The sequence below is a fragment of the Salvelinus sp. IW2-2015 genome, linkage group LG6.2 (assembly GCF_002910315.2).
Source record: "Salvelinus sp. IW2-2015 linkage group LG6.2, ASM291031v2, whole genome shotgun sequence".
In the NCBI taxonomy this organism is placed as follows: Eukaryota; Metazoa; Chordata; class Actinopteri; order Salmoniformes; family Salmonidae; genus Salvelinus; species Salvelinus sp. IW2-2015.
The window spans coordinates 3374597-3396286 of NC_036846.1; the positions used below are offsets into that span (position 1 = coordinate 3374597).

A 21690-nucleotide genomic window follows, 5' to 3' on the forward strand; every position below is an offset into this window, starting at 1 on the left:
ACTTGAGAAGACTCCATGAGACCATAGGCTTACTGGTCAAATGCACATGAGGGGATACTTCAGGGGTACTCCGAGCAGAGCAATTTAAATTCAGTTGGTGGTACAGTAACCGAAAAAGGTTGTGAACCACTGCGTTAAAGCATGACACCTAWTGTCCGCATACTACAAATGTACACTGAACTAAAATAAAAACGCAACATGTAAAGTGTTGGTCCCATGTTTCATGAGCTGAAATAAAAGATTCTAGACACTTACCATATGCACAAAAAGCTTATGTCGATCAAATTTTGTGCACATGTGTTTACATCCCTGTTAGTGATAATTTCTTCTTTGCCAAGATAATCCATCCACCTGACAGGTCTGGCATATCAAGAAGCTGATTAAACAGCATGATCATTATACAGGTGCACATTGTGCTGGGGACAATAAAAGGCCACTCTAAAATGTGCCGTTTTGTCAAACACAATGCCACAGATGTCTCAAGTTGAGAGAGCATGCAATTGGCATGCTGACTGCAGGAATGTCCACCAGAGCTGTTGACAGAGAATTGAATGTTCATTTCTCTACCATAAATCTCCTCCAATGTCGTTTTAGAGAAAATGGCAGTACGTCAAACTGACCTTCAAACAGCTGACCACATTTAACCAGGCCAGCCCAGGACCTTCACATCCAGCTTATTCACCTGCGGGATCGTCGGAGACCAGCCACCWSGACAGCTGATGAAACTGAGGACTATTTCTGTCTGTAATAAAGKCCTTTTGTGGGGAAAAACTCATTCTGATTGGCTGGGCCTGGGCKTGGCCCCCTGCCCAGTCATGTGAAATCCATAGATTTTGACCCAATTTCATTTATTTAAATTGATTGATTTCCTTATGAACTGTAACTCAGTCATATCGTTGAAATTGTTGCATGTTGCTTTTTATTATTTTTGTTAAGTATAATTCCCAAATTAGAGTTCTAACCTCACATTCACTGGCATTCCTAATTTATTTCCTAGTATGTGGTAACATAATTCCACATCTTGCCTTGCATTTCACCGGCTGGTCAATGTGTGTTGGCGTTTGTGTATCTCAGGTTGAATACCATTCTAAGGCAGTTTGTCAGTTTCAGCACTCGTGCTATTTCTTTGGTCTTTGCACATTGCTTTTTTCCCAACCTGAAATTGGGGAGATTACCCTGCTCGTTGATGCATGCTGGAATCCTCTCGATTTCTGACTTGTTCACAAATCGATTTAAACTGCTACATGATTCTTCAACAGTGGAGTTGCAAGTTAGATGAGTAGCACAAAATTGACTGCTGAAATGTGTTGGCGGACGTGAGTGACATTTTAAAGGCAAGGGGTAGAGTTTCATTCTTAAAACCAAAAGGGTATTTGTTGCCCCAAAGTTAGCCAACCAGCTTAATGCCATTTAACATTTTTACAAAACCCCACAATTACTTTTCACTTAAACAACTGCAGCTACAATACATAGAACCACAACTTCTTATTGGAAAAGTTTCTGCTACTTTGAAACACCAAAGCGCTCAGCTGTATCTTTTCGATTGTTTCTGCTCTTCATCTCTTCTTAATCTAATTGGTTACCCTCTGTTGCCCAAACTGAATTGTTTTTAGGTCTCCTCTCCACTCCTTTGAAGCTGTAACTTCTATTGAATGCGGGTCTCACCCAATATCACCTGGCTAAACCTTAAAATTCCCTACTTGTCTCTTGTCTACTCCCATTGATCTCTGGGTTTTACAGCTGTGGTCTTTTCCAAGTGGGGATTACAGTCTACAGGCTTGCTATTTATGTGTTCTGCCTCCTTCCGTGGAGCAGGGCCAAGAGTTCAGCCCACTCTCCTCACTCCACTAACGACTGGTAATTTGGTAAATGCYTTTGAAGGTGGAATGAAAAAGACCCCTCACTGTGGAGTGATGATGCCTCCAACTCCTTTTTATTAATTCTGTCACTTATCCGCCTGACCGTTTCTTGGCTGGGTTCCAAATGACCCCTGACCTCTGCTGGTGGGGGCTATGCAGAAATCAGTATAGAAAGACATGGTGGCTATAAGTCATACAGGCTACTATGGTTCTATACTATACACTGCTCTGGTAGTGGTATCAGATTAGATGCAGTGGAGACAGTCCTCATCCCAAGGCCTATATTTTCATTCAGACACTTACTGATCCACATCACAAACGCCCTTCAGGAGACCAGGTGACTCTCACAGGGAGATCGAATGCAAAGATTTGTTTAATTACTCGACTGCTACGAAATAGAAAACCAGGGTTTAGCCCAYGGGTATATCCTATCGATTTAGACTGTGTGGGATATTTTAATGAACCCAGCATGTTTGTAAATGAGTTGTTTAAAAGTGTCTTTGGTGGGTGAAGTTGATAGCCTTTTCTGCTCAGGTTTCTAACTCCGTAGTCTCTGTTTCTCCTTACAGACGGGCGGATAGAGAGCGTTRGAGACAGACCACGATGTCCAAGATRTCCAAGGCCGCTAAGGCCGTGAAGAAGGTGGACATGGGGGGTGTGATCCGGGCCATCGTGAGGTCAGGGCAGGCTGCCCCCGGACCACCTCTTGGTCCTGTCCTGGGACAGGTAAACTCACTGTTCAGACTTCCCTTCCTGTCTCTCCTATTCTATTTTCTTCAAAACGAAAAGAGAAACATAGTGTCAAGTTCTTTACACGTCTCCTCTTGAATGTCTTCGAGTGTCAGGCTCTTGTGCGTCATCGGTTGGCAGTTGCGCTTAAAATATACTTGGAAGTTCCAGACAAAAATAAGTGGTGTTGGTGCCTTTTGAGAGCTGAGCCATGTTGAATGATTTAGAWTCCCTTCTGTTAAGTGTCTCCCTCTCCCACACAGTGGGTTGAAGAGCTGAGGAAAAGATAAAGAGCGTAGTAATGAGGTGAGACGGGTTGCGTCCAGGCAAAGCCGAGCTGTAGGTTTGTCAGAAGCGACCCTCTTTTTAGAGTGGTTTCGTATGCCATTGTTGRGGCGCACCGTGCGAGTGTGTGTTTCTTTGCTGCCTTGCTCCATCAAGCGCTGAGTGTGTATGTGGTAGGCTAAATTGTAAATAAATGCCAGTCGGCAGCCGCTCTGCTTTAGGCACCGGCCTTTGGCCCTAATCTTCCCTCTCTCCTTGTTTTTTTCCCCTCCCTCTCCTCTGACTAACCACCCCTGACAGAGGGAGCGCAAAGAGATAGGTTGCCTGTCGGCCGCAGGGCATATTTAAACAAACGAGAGCAATAAAAGGGTGAACGGGAGACAAAAGGGAGGACCTGACGGCTTTGGTGGGGGAGAAGTAATTACAGTCCAGAGTGAAATTAGCACACCCCAATGYAGGCGAGTAAAGAGGGAGAGGAGGAGGAAAGAAGAGCGGCGCCACTATATCTTCGGGACCTCAGGAAAATGCTGAGGGTTGTACATGGGGCTTAACAGGTGTAACAAATCCAAGGAAGTAGTCATTTGCTGAAGCGGCTGCTGATGTAGTTACTGCCGTTATATTTGAAATATGAGACAAGTTGCCCAACGGGGAGTGCATCCACAATGTGTAGTGTTTGAAATGGAGAGTGAGTGAGGGATGAAAGCGCGCGAGACGGAGAAGCGGACTCCCAGCCTACTCTAGTTCACATCCCTGCCGATTCTCTCAGAACTACAGAGAAACTCCCTGGAGGAATGTCCTTGCTGTGTGTGTGTGTCAGGGTTGGGCTCAATTCAGAATTTTMGAATTGACTTKTGTTATGGAATAGGTTAGGTAGTATAGGTTTTAGGAGTATAAGTAGARGCAGCGTACTACAAAAACAACATCCTACACTTCCACACCTCATCCCCAGGGGGCAGCAGCAACCAACCGGGTCAAGGGCTGTGCTCTGCTAGGAAGCCTTGATGAGCACGTTAGGTGCTGCCAATTAAGGTGATTGACTGTCAATGTCCCAGCTGGGAAATCTGTGAGGTTGATGGTTTTCTTTGGTGGCCACGAGGCCTATCGTTTGTTTTTTGGTCTTTTAGTTTGGGCATGCCTTTGATATTTGTTCCTTTTTGTAACAGTTTGATCCACCATCTGAACAAATAATAATCTGCTTGGACTGGCCGACCAAGAGGTCAAGAGAGACGAGCTGGTGTCTCCTGGGTACATGCATTCAACACCTGGTCGCGTACGCTTACTTGTCACATTAATGGACACGTCGAGTCAGATTACAGAACCGTTAGGCAAGCCTAGAACCCCTTAGACTTAGCGAGCACCGTGTTCACAGTTGCCTGTCTAATCGGTTTCGTAACACTCCCATTCAACTCAAGTTAAAATTCTAATTAGAATTGGCGACCCCGCAGGATGCAACATTTCAGTTTGAGTGACATGAAGTAAAATTAAATTCAGTGCAATTCAAAGAAATGAATCTCAGTCATAGAACATGAGTTTAATTTAATCTGACGGGTCACACTTTCAGATAGTAAAGAATATCACTTTTCTCTGAAAACAATGTTCATGTACAGTTTTTTTTTTTTTTACTTTAGTGCTTAGATTAGCCAATTTATGTTTCCACCAACCAATTTAATTTGTTTGGCTTCTTTTTGAAGGCCTCTGGTGAACTTGAGGGTTAAGCTAATGCATTCTGGGAAATGTCATACTCTTCCCTCCATATTGAACAAAATTTAAACATGCCTTTAGAATATTAACATGTTTTGTTTTCCTTATTGATTCACTTTGAGTTTGTTCAATTCTATTTTCTTTCATTCAAATTGCAAATCTGTATCCTGCTAACTACTTTAACTCTAATTCAAGAATTTAATTGGAATTTGAGGCATTCTCAATTCAGTTCTGTAAATATGCCCTGTAAATATGCCCTGTAAACCAAGTATAAAGCTATCTAAGCTATTAGCATTTAGACGAATGGGTCCCAATTTCAATTAATAGTAGCATTAATGGTTAGAGCGGAGGCAGACTGGGTGCGGAGTGCATTAGGAACCGCTGATGGAGATTGAATAGACCCTTGCCTATCCTCAAAACAGCACTTCCTCTCACACACACCCTAGCACATCTGCAGGCTCCCCTGTTGAAACATTCAAGCCAGACCTGCAGACAAATGGCTGGCTGAAGGATCACTGCGTGCCTACCAGGGCTGGTGCTGCTGGTTAAATTGTGATTATATGATAGCTTTTCCTCTCTGTCACTCTGTCCACATAGCACATCACGCTGCACTGCCTGCCCCGGATGTGTGGAGAGTTGGACAGCTAGTATGTCCCCTAGCTGTGAATGATCGACCTCTGATCCTGTTTTCTCCATTTGTGGCGACAGGCTGCCAATACCCTCCCACACATGGCCAATAAAGTGTCGGAGCCTGGGAGAATGAAAAACTTTATTTCAGTTTGTAAGCTGTCCTGGAGGTGTCGCCGACAACAGCTGTGGAAGAGCTTTCACAGGAAACACACTGACAAACACGACGTGATTATGTCCCATATGACACCGATGTCTATGGAACCAGTACTGATTGTAGCTCCTTGGAAAAAAATGCAGTTCTTCGCTTTACATTTCTCACGCCGCCCCAGCCCTCTCTCAAATACTACAAGTGACCGGGACCCAGGGGATGGAAAAATCATCCCTTTAACCAAAGTTAGCTAATTGGATGAGTTACTGCTGTGATTGCCTGGGTTGGTGTCCTGTGGTTTTTAGTTTCTGTCTCAGTGTGAGGCCAACCGTCTTCTCTTCAGTGCTAAATGCTTCCCTGACCTGGGAGCTCTGATGAGCTTGACGGCTGATGCCGTGCTGTCTTTCTCTCTGGACAGTTTCTAGAGTTCATGGGAGATGGAGGGGCCCATGGAGGTTTCTGTGGGATCCAGACTGACATGGGACAGGGAGTAGCCGTGGCTGTGGGAGCGGGACGGTGTGTGGTAGCGGGAGGGCGGCCCAGGGGTGGTTTTGCCTGTGGCTTGGTCCTCCGTCTGCTCTGAGCTCTGCGTTGCCAGGGTGGATTCCCCCCCTGCCTCTGCTCCGTCCCCAGCCCCCATCCCTCTGTCCCCACCCTGCTTGTGCCTCTCCCAGGCTGAGCTCAGCTTCACAGCCAGGGCCAGCAGGTTCTTCCCCAGGAACACTGTCGAGACCCGGGGGTCCCTGTACCATAGCATGCCCGTTCCCCTGAGGGCCAGTGTGAACACGTTGATGGTGACCAGGCTGAGCCAGGGGTACAGGGGCTCCTTACGGGCCCCCCTCTGTCCCGGCATGGCGGCGGCTCCCAGCTCTGTGAGGGCCACGCAGGGCAGCAGCAGCAGCAGGGCGTAGCAGTAGAAGAACACCAGGCCTTCGGCCCACAGGGGCACCCTCAGATCAGTGGCCCCTGCGTGGGCTTCCCACAGCCCGGCCTGCAGGTCCAGAACATCCAGCAGGTCCACCACCACCCAGAGCAGCCTCCCCCGCACCTCCTGCTTCCTCCGCATTGGCGTCATGTTGTCAGCCCCAGTCAGGATGAGGAACAGGGAGGGAAGGCAGATAGACAGCAGCAGGGTGAGTGTCTTCCTGGCCAGGGGGTCGGGTGGCCGACGTTCCGTCCGGTAGTTCTGGCAGACAAAGAAGAGTTTGAGCTGGAGCAGGGACAGGAAGAGGAACCAGAGGGCGTTGGCGAAGCCGCGGCGGGGGGAGAGCGCCTCCGACACCACGCCCGCCGACACGAATCTCAGAGCCAGCAGGAAGCCCAGGTCACCTAGCAGCACGGCGGCGCACGGCCACACGCCGGGCCCTGCCTTGCCCCGGGCTCCCAGCATGCTCTGCTCCAGCAGGTAGAGGTCGACCACTGCCATTGTGCTCACTGTGACCAGGGTTGATACGCACACCTGGGGCGTAGGCACCATGCCTGGGAGAGGAAACAGAAAGATGACAAGTCAAGAAAAAACTATATTCAGAAGAACGGTTTTAGACTTTGTCCTCATTCACCAATGAGAATTTCACGTGCATGATAGACAATCGTTCTTCAAGATGCTTGCTTACCTAACAGTGATGCCAGTCATACTTTTTTGCTTGTTGCAATGGATAAATATTTTGATGCCAATTCAGCGGTGAGCCTTTTCCATCTTTCGGTCAGAGGCTGTTCTTCCCTGACCATGCAATGCTGAGGAACTGTGTACATTTCCTCACTCCTCTGTAGATATGTTATTTCAATGGGGCTCTTCAGCTATGTAAGTTTTAACCCTGATCGGCACCTTGTCTAAAACTCAGAATTACCCAGGTTTTCTGCTGTGGCGTTTTGCTTGTGTGCCCTTACCTTATTCATTATTAATGAATTGTGTTGAAGTGCAGCCAGGCAGGCAGCTTGTCTACTTGTTTTCCTTGCTGTTTAGTCGGCCTCATTGTTGCTGCGTGCTGCAATCTTAAGTCAGCGGAAAATTGCCTTCTCATTTGGGCGGAATATTAATAACGCTTCTCTTTTAAGATTTGTTCTGAGGATGTTTTTTGACGGTAATTGCTTGCTTGTGTGTTCATGAACACGTGTTTGTCACTGTGCGTGTGTCCCTGCGTGCAAGCCATTCTAATGGGCTAATTTGCCCATTTATGGAATACCAAAGTGTACATTTTTTGCGCCAAGCCATTTTTTAAGTGGACTGTATAAAACCCCTGTATTGATTTGGGAGTGAGAAATGATCACCGATTTTGTACGGTGAAATGCCCCTCCTTGACGTATTGAGGCTAAGAGACTGTAGCGTATGGTTCTCAGAGCAGACCCAGCCAGGAGCACTGAAGAGAAGTGTTAGCCATCTGCCTACAGCACCACCAAGGGTGTCAACCACTTCACGGGATCGATGGCATTTTAATATGAAATCCTTACCACCTCCAGATCTGCCATAATGGCAACACTTGAGTCTGATCGAGCGAAACGATTGCGGGCTCTGCGGCCAGCGAGGAACAGATGAACAGATCTACCTCTTAATAACGTGTGCTAACGTGTGCTTCTGATTGACGACAGGCATCAATCTTTTCAATGCAGCACTCATCTGAGCCCTGTCATCCACGGCGCGAGAGAGACTGTCAGTGTCTGCAGGAGAGACTTGTGGYAGAGAGGGAATTGAAAGTAAGAGATTGATGCTCTTGGCTGTCTACATTCCTAATAAAGTATTACTACAAGGTAACAGTTCATAAATTAACTCAGCCTGACAAGGAGGGGAGATGAGCGCAGGATGGAAGGTAAAGTGAGGAAGACGAAGCTGCAGACAGAATTTGGTGGGGGAAAAATACATGGTTTCTTATGCTAACGCTGAGATCAGAAGAAATTAAATGCATTACTACTTCTTGTGGAACAGATGAGTGAAAAATGAATGACTGAGGAAACGACCTAGACTGACTGATCCTCCGAGGGACATGGTGAGGAAGAGGAGGAGCCCAGACGTCAGAATCACTAATATATGATTATCAGACGACGGGTTTTTGTGTTTCACTGCAACCCACAACCTGATTTATCATAGCTGGAAGTGAATGGATTCTAGTGTATCAATTCGCTGACTTCGAGAATATTGGAATTGAAAATGGTGCTTTAGCTGAACAAACCCCCCCCCCCCCCCCCCAAACTGCCGTCAGTGGCGGGAGAAAGGTAATCTGCCACCCCAGATGGTGTTTTTCTTTTTGCCTTTCTCATTCCCAACACACCACTTGGCGATTCCATATGCGTCTAAAATAGTACCCTGGAACCCCGGCGTTCCTCTGTCAGCCTGTGTTTGTGTTGTTACGGCTTGTCAACACACACAATTGATTCTGTTCTGAGTGAGCGTCCCCGATGACGGCTGTGTGTCCCCACTCTGCTCATCAATAATGGCCAAATTCATCATCACTATGATTAGAAATGGATACTGTAGCTGACAGGCTGATTCAGGCTTTTCCACTGCAACTATAAGGAAAGGGCCTGTAAAGGTGGACAGGTAAATGATTTGCTTGGGATTTCTCAGCCCAAGGTGTGTAATAGGGCAAAAATAAAGACGACTTTGTTGTGTGTATTGTGTGGTGGAGAAAGGAGTGTTTTCACCAATTACCCAGGGTAATCTGTTATGGCTTTCGAATTGCCTCCCTTACACACACACACACACACACACACACACACACAAACAGCCGGGTAGCATTTTGAAATCAGGCTCGCCTCCTTTTTTGTCACTTCTGTTTTTCTCTTTATATTGGAGGTCTGCCAGGTGTGCTGGGCTGAAGGTAAAAGGAACATGAATTGCTCTAGACCTGTAATTCATCTATAAAAACATTCTGCCTGGAATGTTTGTCTTACTACAAACTAAATCAAATGCTTACTTGTACAAGCAAGGGATATGTGAGTGAGACTGAGAGGACTGCTTGTTAGAGAGAAAGAGGTGATTAGGTGTCTGCAATTATACTGGATGAATGAATGGGGGTGAAATCTGTATAAGTCTAATGGAATAGTAATGGGAAATTACCCCCATTCACCCCCATTCATGTCCTGTCTAATTCTGGTGACTGAGTTGCCCTTGAGCAGTAACATCTGATGTCTCATGAAGCGTTTGTAAACCTGTGGGAACGGCTATTATATGATTTTACATGTGTAGGGGATGAATATGTATTGGTGCATGTCCTCCAAATGTAATATTTATTTTCCATGATCATTTCAACAGATCTGTTTTAAACCCCCTCTACGGGGGACTTTGTCTTCCATTATGTTGATGCAGCCCCCAAAATGTAACCTAGTCATCTAGTCTTATGCAAAAATGTGATGCACCACCTGTTACATAATTACCTTTTTTATTAGTCGATGCGTACATAATTCAACTCTTTGAAAGTGGGGGATAGTTACCCAAAGCATGCGTTCTTGCTTTGCCGCTCCACCTGGCTTGATTGAGATCCACTTCGCCTATTAGTAGAAGTGGAATGGTCCCTGGATGAACATGAAGGTCCAAACGGATTCCTTACATCGATTTGCTTTGTTTGTGCTATGTCCAAAAATATTTGAATAGGCTCCCTCTCTGCTATGATGGTCTGATCCTGTTAAATAGGGAAAAGTAATTGCCCTCTGTCGATCTTCGAGTTTGTCCAAATTAAGTTCACATTTAAACAGTCAAGACTCTTTTCTTTCTTCTGAGTCGGTCAAATAAGCTTGTCATTTTGCTGAATTATTCCACGGTCACCGCGGCTGCAGGATTCTCCATCTCTCGGTATGTCCGTCTTGAATTTGACACCTCGGGTCTGGCAGCCGAAGATCCAGTGAGTCACGAAGGAGCTGTGCGGGCTTATTGGCCGTGCTCTGAGCTGTCGAAGTCGCTCAGAAGTGGAATACTGCTTGACGCGGAATCATTATCAGGAATACACGACCCCCCCCCCAAAACATCCACATAAGAAGTATCGGCTGTAAAGCAAACCTTGAGGACACGAGAGCCATGAATAAACTCACCGAGCCACTAGACTTTGATAGTGGTGTTCATTTGTAGGCAGGTTACGTGCTCTCAGCTCCCCCTCTCTTCCTCGCTCGTTCTCCCTGCTCAGCTCTCCTCTGCCACCTCCTCCTTTTTACCATCAGCTCAGCTGTATAACTTTAAGATCCAGAGTGGAATGCATGAATATTTAGGAGACCACGGTTATGTCAATCGGTTATGGTAATTATCATGATGCCACTTTGCTGAAATTATAACTAGCATAATGGCTTTGTATTACATGGAAGTAGATTATGGCTTTGATTTGCCCTGCCAGTAAAATATCAGATATACAGAATGGACCCTTACTGAAATGTCACTCAGATATATGGAAGCAAGTAGAGCAAGAGATGCCTGTGGACACATTTCAAAACCATCCTGTCTTTTTGTTGTACTGTAAATGTTAAACCGGTCCCACTCGGCTGCAGTATAGCCTAAGGGTTTCCGAATGGAAGGGTTTTAGTGTTGGAGAGATTGTTTTGATGGTCAAGGAGAGTACGTTTGCGTCACCTTGTCATTGTGTTCCGTTAAGTGCATAGGCAAATCAATCTCCACCTTCTCAGCGTCACATCTAAATTCAAAGACTCTCATTTTTCCCCTCTACCTTTTATTCTCTCTGTTCTCCGTGTGTGTGGGTCATCTCCAAGTGAGAGCTTTAATCAGACCAGTGAGAAAGGGGAAGGAGAGTCATATTTCTTGTCACAATCAGCTATGCGCTCCACTGGCTTCCACAGAGATTTTCCATTGCCTGGGTTCAATTTGAGGTTTTTCTCTATCCTTCTACTCTCCCGTTCTCTCTCCTTATGCCCCCCAGTTCCATTCACTCTACCTCTCCTCTCTATCACTCCTCCCTCACTCTCTCCCTTTTTCCTTTGGTTCCCTGTGGGTGTGGTTGAAGGTCACTCGGCATTGGCTCTTTCAGCGTGGAGAGGCTGAGCAGGGTGGGAGGTGGGGACAGACAGAGAGAGGGAGAGGGAAGGCAGCCTGTCCACAGCACTGCGCAGTCATCACTTCCCCTAGACATGAGTGGGGAAGGATGTGGGGTAAGAGACTGTCCAAGAATCCTAAGGACTGATTGGTACCAAGCTGATGTCCACCAGTGGCAGAGGCCAACCACCACCAGGCCAGAATAGAATGCTGTGTCTCTCTCTCTCTCTCTCTCTGCTTTCACGTTTCCTTTCCGCCACTGCTCTAACTACTGCATAATTGAGTTTAATGTGGCAATTGGAGTGCTTTCTAAATCAGTTATTTGAAATAAATTCATTAGGCCCTAATCTATGGATTTCACATGACTGGGCAGGGGCGCAGCCATGGGTGGGCCTGGGAGGGCATAGGCCCACCCACTTGGGAGCCATGCCCAGCCAATCAGAAAGAGTTTTTCCCCACAAAAGGACTTTATTACAGACAGAAATACTCCTCAGTTTCATCAGCTGTACAGGTGGCTGGTCTCCGACGATCCCGCAGGTGAATAAGCCGGATGTGGAGGTACTGGGCTGGCCTGGTTAAATGTGGTCTGCGGTTGTGAGGCCAGTTGGACGTACTGCTAAATTCTCTACAATTATCTTGGAGGCGACTTATGGTAGAGAAATTAACATTCAATTCTCTGGCACTAGATCTGGTGGACATTCCTGCAGTCAGCATGCCAATTGCACGCTCCCACAAAACTTGCCATCTGTGGCATTGTGTTGTGACAAAACTGCACATTTTAGAGTGGCCTTTTATTGTCCCCAGGACAAGGTGCACCTGTGTAATGATCATGCTGTTATATCAGCTTCTTGATATGCCACACCTGTCAGCTGGGTGGATTATCTTGGCAAAGGAGAAATGCTCACTAACAGGGATGTAAACAAATTTGTGCACATCATTTGAGAGAGAAGCTTTTTGTGCGTACGGAACATTTTTGGAATCTTTTATTTCAGATCATGAAACACGGGACCAACACTTCACATGTTGTCAAAAATAAAAAATGACCAAGGCATTCTAAATATAATTAATACAAATGCCTTTATTTGTATGGCATGTTCAATGGAAACAAAGATTTAAACTCCTTCTACTGTACTGCTGCTGCTGCTATTACTGCCACTACACTCCAATGAAACACTATCAAGTCAATAGCCCTGTAATACAGTTCCTGGCTCTCCCACTCGCTCCTCCAGAGTTCCTGATGCGTCTTGTTGATGCCTCCAGTAGACCATTCAGCCTGCTGCTGCCGCTACACATGATTAATCATGAGGCACAACACTGCCTCGCGTGTGAGGAGAACTTAATGGAGTTGAGAAATACCATGTTTTCTTTGCTATGATGTAATCACCTTTTTTTTCCCCCTGCCCTGCTGCTCATCTGATTCAGCAGGTTCTCTGTAGTGTATAAACTGTCCTAGACCAGGCCAATATATACACCCTTAGAGCAGAGTGGTGTTGCTGGATGATGCTGACCCATTTCACTTGTTATGGAGATGAGCTCTTTGGGAGTTTGGCCAGCACTGTCCGTTGTCATCTTCCTTGTCATTTGGAAAATGTGCTTGAAGTAGCCATTTCTAGTTCAGTACGATATTGTGTCAAGAGTTAGCTGTGACTCAGAAGGACCTGTGCTGACATGCTATTGTTGTCCTATTTTGCGTACCATGAGACATCCATGTCTTCATCACTGGAAAAGATAAACTGTTGAGTTTGATATCATTTAAAAGCTTACAAACAGGGTTGTTTAAAAACAAGGTTGTTTGATGGATGTAATAGAATTAAAATGTTAACTTTAAAGTTGTACCACAAAGATGGTTGATGGTCCACACATCAGAGAATGTTGACTTGAATGGAAATATTTGTTAGTAATTAAAGTAAACGTTTTAAATTTCAACGGTTTTACCAGCTAAATTGCAGTGGTCTGACTCTGAAGGGATTGGGCCATTCTAAAAATTCTGTTTCTATGATTGAAATGACATTCAAGAACGTGTCTCAACCGAGGGCAAGCACAACATAAAAACCTGAGATGTGAAATGGTCTAAGCTACAACATGTGAATATAAAAATGAACATTAACTTTTTTTTTWAAATTTATTTTAAACAACGCTTTTAAGTAATATCAAACTCAACCGTTTATCTTTTCCAATGTTGAAGACATGGATGTCTCTTAGTAGGGTGCGATCTGCAAAATGGGTCAACTTTGAGCACCTCTATCTAAATGTTTTGCCGTTCAGGTCTAAAAAGTTACTTTCTTGCCACTTCTACCATTGGCAAACACGTATGGAATTTGTTTTTTAGGATCAATTTTTGTTGCAAAAGGGATGCTGTCAAGTGATTTGAATTCAAATGGATTTACCCATCAACGATTTGTTTCTGAAAGATACACATTAATATGACGTATTAGGACATTCGCTCTCCCTCTGATAATCTTGTCAGGCTCAAATGAGGGTAGAGGAGACACACCCATATATATGAGTATCTCCTGTGGCACGTCTGTCTTCTCCCCTTGGTCAAATGAACCTTTTTCATTGTTCAAATATTGACGATGAACACTGTTCACACCGAACACTCAAACCTACCTCCCAGCCATCTCTTCCTCCGCTTTCTCTCTTTTCATTCTGTCCATATACACTCACATCCACCCTGGCTCGCTCATGTCGGTGCTCGCTATATCTTGTTAAAAATAGTTAATGAAGCTGAAAGGCCAATCACATTTTAACATGAGGTGTGACAGAAAGAGTGGAGAATAGGGTGTCAAATCAAATCAGATTTTAATCGCATATGCCTAATTGCTCTCTTAATTGTTTATCATAACCCTCTGATCTGGAAATAAATTGGAGCAATTACTCACTGCTGTCGCTGTGGAGTTAGACGGCTGAAATACCGCCGTAGATTAGCAGTTAATCCTGATGCACAGACAGGATCTCAGAGAAACTCTTTGAAGGTGCGGGAGTTAAATACTCCTTCCACTAGATAATGTGTCGGCCCGCCTTGGGTGATGGGCTGCTGCCATTTTGCACTCTGGAGCCTAATCAGTCATGGTGCAGGAGGAGAGGATTTAGCCGGCTGCTCGTCTCTTACTGTGGGATGATTAGATGTTCAGATGGAGTGGAGCAGGGCCAGGGTTGGCTATTTGACCAGGGTGCAAATGCTCAGTGTCTCTTCCGCGGCCGTCAGTCGCTCTCCCTCTCTCTGCTATAAATGTCATGGGAAGTCAGGGAGCCAAGTGAACCTTGCTTTCATGGCATGCCAGACTCCACTGCCAGTTTAAAGAGCCTCATTACAATTACCAACACGGCTCAATCCCAATAATGACTTCAATTAGGCTATTAGAAAGTGCGGGGGCGAGAAGGATACTAGCTCACCCTGTCATCGTCAAACGCCCCACTGACTGGCCCCTCATGTAATGTATTAATTAAAATTATAGTTTACCTTGTGCCCACTTTCACTGTCTGCCATTTCATTGTCTGGTCAGTCAATTTGCCTTTAACTTTCCAGAAATCTGTCTGCTCCAGAGTATTATATATATTTTTATTTAACTAGGCAAGTCATTTAAGAACAAATTCTTATTTACACTGACGGCCTAGGAACAGAACAACAGATTTGTTCAGGGGCAGAACGACAGATTTTTACCATGTCAGCTCGGGGATTCGATCTAGCAACCTTTCGGTTACTGGCACAACGCTCTAAACACTAGGCTACCTGCCTAGTGGTTAGAACTTGTCCAATTTGGAGCGAGATTCCCATAGGCTGGAGCATCGACCTTCTTGCCCACTCCAGTAGCGCTCACTTTAGGAGCTCAGGGCACGCCCGGCCAGCATGCATTTGTAGTCTGCTTGTGTGCTGCTTGCTTTAGCTACTGCCATGGAGGTCGCTAAATATTTTCATAAAGAAACTGATAAAACGCACAGGTGCTAAATCAAGATGAGAAGCAAGAGAGGGACTAGGGTGATGTAGTGTCCACAACTAAAGAATCATTGTCTGAAAAGACATCCCAAAAGCATGATGGTGTACTTACTACATGCACATGCTAAAAGAAAGGAATAAGGTGGGTAGATAAGTGTGTCATCGTAGCAAAGTATTTATAAACTAAACATCTTTATTTTTAGTTTAAACCAAATGTTTCATTCATTTTTGTTCTATTATCTATACAATAGGCCATAATTGATTTTGGCCCAATAGGCCTGGCATATTCCCACGTTCAAGGAGCTTTCCGTTTTGATTGGGTTATTTTGCCTAAACCTTTAGGCCTACCTATAGAAACATTTTAAAACAACTCCACATCCCTGCCCAGCCTGGTAAGTGTGGACAAAAGGGTGTTTAGCATCCCCAGTGGCTCTGCAAGTGTGGAGAGGATATTCTCCACTGCTCACCTGTTGTGACGAAAATCTCCCCCCTGCCAGAAGTCCCCCCCGCCCCCCCCCTAATTGTCTTAATTTTGTGTAGAGTCAATTACTCTCTGTGGCACACATCAGAGTCAAATACTTTCTAGAGAGCAAACTTCGTCAGGATAGGCAACCGGAATTAATAATTAATGTATGTGTGTTATATTAAGCAGAGGAGGGAGTAAAATGTTGGCAAGCAATAAACATTTCAGAACAACTATGGCTGAATTAGTATCCTTACACTTTCAAAACTACTAGTCGAATAAGACATGGGAGAGGTGACGAATTTTGACAGAGATGTATTAATAGACTAGTACAAAATTCAGTAGCAGATTTAGGTACGGGCACGAGGCGCCCCCTGGTGCAGGCGGGCGCGGACACTAAAGGGGGGGTTCACCCAGGACGCCTTACAAGCTAGAACCGCCACATACACTTGAAACAAATAGCCAAACCAAATCCTTCAGTGTATTTTTTTGTAGGCTATAGCCTTGAAATAATATAGCCTAAATAATTCATTTTCATTCCTTCTAGGCTCCCTGTCTGGCTCCTGACCTATTTGGAGTGTTTACATGCTGTTTAATATGACATGTAGCCTATTGTAGCCTTCTCATGTTAATTCAAATACTTTACATTCAAATCCATATGGTTTGGTTTCGATACTTAAATACCAATTGGTAGGTCCAGGTAGTCACAAAAATAGATGGGTGTTGGTTAAATTGTGATTTTTTAATGAATGGAGCGAATTTGGAGTGCCTGTTTTTTTTTTTTTTTTGTGAGTGCGGAGTGGTTTTTAGCGGAGCATAGGAAAGCACATGGAGCGCCGTGCAAGCACCACTCCATGAGCGGTATTTCCAACCGCTTAACTCTGCTCACATGCTCTGCATATGCTCCCTCTCTCTTTCTATATATACCGTTGAAGTCGGAAGTTTACATACACTTCGGTTGGAGTCATTAAAACAAATTTTTCAACCACTCCACACATTTCTTGTTAGCAAACTATAGTTTTGACAAGTCGGTTAGGACATCTACTTTGTACATGACACAAGTAATTCTTCCAACAATTGTTTACAGACAGATTATTTCACTTATAATTCACTGTATCACAATTCTAGTGGATCAGAAGTTTACATACACTAAGTTGACTGTGCATTTAAACAGCTCGGAAAATTCCATTAAATTATGTCATGGCTTTAGAAGCTTCTGATAGGCTATTCGACATAATTTGAGTTGTACCTGTGGATGTATTTCAAGGCCTACCTTCAAACTTGGGGCGTCTGCTTGACATCATGGGAAAATCAAAAGAAATCAGCCAAGACCTCCACAAGTCTGGTTCATCCTTGGGAGCAATTTCCAAACACCTGAATGTACCACGTTCATCTGTACAAACAATAGTACGCAAGTATAAGCACCATGGGACCACGCAGCCGTCATACCGCTCAGGAAGGAGACGTGTTCTGTCTCCTAGAGATGAACGTACTTTGGTGCGAAAAGTACAAATCAATCCCATAACAACAGCAAAGGACCTTGTGAAGATGCTGGAGAAACAGGTACAAAAGTATCTATATCCACAGTAAAACAAGTTCTATATCGACATAACCTGAAAGGCCACTCAGCAAGGAAGAAGCCACTGCTCCAAAACCGCCATAAAAAATCCAGACTACGGTTGCAACTGCACATGGGGACAAAGATCATACTTTTTGGAGAAATGTCCTCTGGTCTGATGAAACAAAAATATAACCTTTTGGCCTTAATAACCATCGTTATGTTTGGGGCAAAAAGGGGGAGGCTTGCAAGCCGAAGAACACCATCCCCACCGTGAAGCATGGGGGTGGCAGCATCATGTTGTTGGGGTGCTTTGTTGAAGATGGGACTGGTGCCCTTCACAAAATAGATGGCATCATGAGGGAGGAAAATGTTGTGGATATATTGAAGCAACATCTCAAGACATCAGTCAGGAAGTTAAAGCTTGGTCGCAAATGGGTCTTCCAAATGGACAATGACCCCAAGCATACTTCCAAAGTTGTGGCAAAATGGCTTAAGGACAACAAAGTCACGGTATTGGAATAGCCATCACAACGCCCTGACCTCAATCCTATAGAAAATTTGTGGGCAGAACTGAAAAAGTGTGTGCGAGCAAGGAGGTCTACAAACCTGACTTGGTTACACCAGCTCTGTCAGGAGGAATGGGCCAAAATTCACCCAACTTATTGTGGGAAGCTTGTGGAAGGCTACCTGAAACGTTTGACCCAAGTTAAACAATTTAAAGGCAATGCTGCCAAATACTAATTGAGTATATGTAAACTTCTGACCCATAGGGAATGTGATGAAAGAAATAAAAGCTGAAATAAACCATTCTCTCTACTATTATTCTGACATTTCAAATTGTTAAAATCAAGTGGTGATCCTAACTGACCTAAGATGGAATTTTTACTAGGATTAAATGTCAGGAGTTGTGAAACTGAGTTTAAATGTATTTGGCTAAGGTGTATGTAAACTTCCGACAACTATCTTTCTCTCCATTTCAATTTAAGGGCTTTATTGGCATGGGGAAACGTATGTTAACAATGCCAAAGCAAGTGTAGTTAATAAATAAAAGTGAAATAAACAATAAAAATGAACAGTAAACATTACACGCCCAGACGTTCCAAAAGAATAGACATTTCAAATGTCATTCTGTCTATCTACAGTGTTGAACTATTTGCAGATTGTTACAAGTACAAAAGGGAAAATAAACATGTGGATTGTATTTACAATGGTGTTTGTTCTTCCCTGGTTGCCCTTTTCTTGTGGCAACAGGTCACAAATCTTGCAGCTGTGATGGCACACTGTGGTATTTCACCCAGTAGATATGGAAGTTAATCAAAATTGGTTTTCTTTTCGAATTCTTTGTGGATCTGTATAATCTGAGCGAAATATGTCTCTAAAATTGTCATACATTTGGCAGGAGGTTAGGAAGTGCAGCTCAGGTTCCACCTCATTTTGTGGGCATTGTGCACATAGCCTGTCTTCTCTTGAGAGCCAGGTCTGCCTACAAAAATCTTTCTCAATAGCAAGGCTATGCTCTCTGAGTTGGTACATAGTCAAAGCTTTCCTTAGGTTTGGGTCAGTCAGTGGTCAGTTATTCTGCCGCTGTGTACTCTTTGTTTAGGGCCAAATAGCATTCTAGTTTGCTCAGTTTTGTTTATTCTTTCCAGTGTGTCAAGTAATTATCTTTTTGTTTTCTCATGATTTGGTTGGGTCTAATTGTGTTGCTGTCCTTGGGGCTCTGTGGGGTCTGTTCGAGTTTGTGAACAGAGCACCAGAGCCAGCTTGCTTAGGGGACTCTTCTTCAGGTTCATCTCTGTAGGTGATGGCTTTGTAAGAGAAGATTTGGGAATCGCTTCCTTTTCGGTGATTGTAGAATTTAACGTCTCTTTTCTGGATTTTGATAATTAGTGGGTATCGACCTAAATCTGCTCTGCATGCATTATTTGGTGTTTTACATTGTACATAGATATTTTTGCGGAATTCTGCATGCAGAGTCTCAATTTGGTGTTTAACCCATTTTGGGAATTCTTGGTTGGTGAGCGGACCCCAGACCTCACAACAATAAAGGGCACAACAATATGAGTTATATAACTGATTCAAGTATTTTTAGCCAGATCCTAATCCTGGAATGTTGAATTTTATGTTCCTTTTGATGGCATAGAATGCCCTTCTTGCCTTGTCTCTCAGATCATTCACAGCTTTGTGGAAGTTATCTGTGGCGTTGATGTTTAGGCCAAGGTATGTGTCGTTTTTTTGTGTGCTCTAGGGCAACGGTGTCTGGATGGAATTTGTAAACTCAGCAAAAAAATAAATGTCCCTTTTTCATGACCCTGTCTTTCACAGATAATTTGTAAAAATCCAAATAACTTAACAGATCTTCATTGTAAAGGGTTTAAACACTGTTTCTCATGCTTGTTCAATGAACCATAAACAATTAACATGTCGTTAAGACACTAACATCTTAGATAGTAGGCAATTAAGGTAACAGTTATGAAAACTTAGGACACTAAAGAGGCCTTTCTGCTGACTCTGGAAAAACACCAAAAGAAAGATGCCCAGGGTCCCTGCTCATCTGTGTGAACGTGCCTTAGGCATGCTGCAATGAGGCATGAGGTACTACAGATGTGGCCAGGGCAATAAATTGCAATGTCCGTACTATGTTGACGCCTAAGACAGCACTACAGCAAGACAGGACGGACAGCTGATCGTCCTCGCAGTGGCAAGACCACGTGTAACAACACCTGTACAGGATCGGTACATCCGAACATCACACCTGCGGGACAGGTACAGGATGGCAACAACTGCCCGAGTTACACCAGGAACGCACAATCCCTCCATCTGTGCTCAGACTGTCCACAATAGGCTGAGAGAGGCTGGACTGAGGGCATGTAGGCCTGTTGTAAGGCAGGTCCTCACCAGACATCACCGGCAACAACGTCGCCTATGGGCACAAACCCACCGTCGATGGACCAGACAGGACTGGCAAAAAGTGCTCTTCACTGACGAGGCACGGTTTTGTCTCACCAGGGGGGATGGTCAGATTCGCGTGTATCGTCGAAGAAATGAGCGTTACACCGAGGCATGTACTCTGGAGCGGGATCGATTTGGAGGTGGAGGGTCCATCATGGTCTGGGGCGGTGTGTATTTTTGTCTTGCTGAGATTTACTGTTAGGGCCCAGGTCTGACAGAATCTGTGCAGAAGATCTAGGTGCTGCTTTAGACCCTCCTTGGTTGGGGACAGAAGCACCAGATCAAGCAGTAGACAGTTGACTTCAGATTCTAGTAGGGTGAGGCCGGGTGCTGCAGACTGTTCTCGTTCGTTGATATATATGTTGAAGTGGGTGGGGCTTAAGCTGCAACCCTGTCTCACCCCACGAACCTGTGGAAAGTAATGTGTTTTTTGCCAATTTTAAGCGCACACTTGTTTGTGTACATGGATTTTATAATGTAGTATGTTTTTCCTCCAACACCACTTTCCATCAATTTGTATAGCAGACCCTCATGCCAAATTGAGTCAAAGGCTTTTTTGGAATCAACAAAGCATGAGAAGATTTTGCCGTTGTTTTGGTTTGATTGTTTGTCAATTAGGGTGTGCAGGGTGAATACGTAGTCTGTCGTATAGTAATTTGGTTAAAAGCCCATTTGACATTTGCTCAGTACATTGTTTTCACTGAAGAAATGTACGAGTCTGCTGTTAGTTGATCATGCACAGAATTTTCCCAAGGTTGCAGTTGACGCATATCCCACGTTAGTTATTGGGGTCAAATATATCTCCACTTTTGTGGATTGGGGTGATCAGTCCTTGGTTCCAAATATTGGGGAAGATGCCAGAGCTAAGGATGATGTTAAAGAGTTTAAGTATAGCCAATTGAAATTTGTTGTCTATCATTTCATTGAGGATACCATCAACACCACAGGCCTTTTTGGGTTGGAGGGTTTGTATTTTGTCCTGTAGTTCATTAAATGTAGTTGGAGAATCAGGTGGGTTCTGGTAGTATTTAATAGTTGATTCTAAGATTTGTATTTAGTCATATGTTTTTGCTCTTTGTTATAAGGCCAAAAAGATTGGAGAAGTGGTTTACCCATACATCTCTGTTTTGTATAGATAACTCTTTGTTGTTTTAGTGTTTTCTAATTTTCCCAAAAGTGGTTAGTCTATGGATTCTTCAATTACATTGAGCTGATTTCTGACGTGCTGTTTTTTTTTCTTCTGTGGTGTATTTCTGTATTGTTTTAGTGATTCACCATAGTGAAGGCAAAGACTCAGGTTTTCTGTCTCTCTATATCACTCTCTCTCTCTCTCCCCTTAATATGTTTCTAACACCATGGGACAGCATCTCTGCCGGTCTGTGACCCTTTCATGTCATCCTCTGTGTCGATCTTAAGCAGAAATGCTTATCTGTCTGTCTGACTCGGTCCATGTCCCTCTG

At 44.3% G+C, this 21690-nt stretch overlaps 2 protein-coding genes across 3 annotated transcripts in view; one reads left to right on the forward strand and one right to left on the reverse strand.

The window, feature by feature from the left end:
• mrpl11 (mitochondrial ribosomal protein L11) overlaps positions 1-21690 on the forward strand; it is a 58043-nt gene that overhangs the window by 30528 nt on the left and 5825 nt on the right. For both annotated transcript variants that reach the window (XM_023989907.2, XM_023989908.2), the window contains exon 2: positions 2429-2585. In XM_023989907.2, coding sequence (XP_023845675.1) covers positions 2463-2585 — 123 coding nt within the window. In that variant the 5' untranslated portion in view covers positions 2429-2462. The remainder of the gene's footprint in view (positions 1-2428; positions 2586-21690) is intronic.
• Positions 4833-6943, reverse strand: LOC111965687 (transmembrane protein 121-like). The gene has a single exon (XM_023989906.2). The coding sequence runs from the start codon at positions 6827-6829 to the stop codon at positions 5774-5776; it is 1056 nt and encodes a 351-aa protein (XP_023845674.1). The 5' UTR covers positions 6830-6943; the 3' UTR covers positions 4833-5773.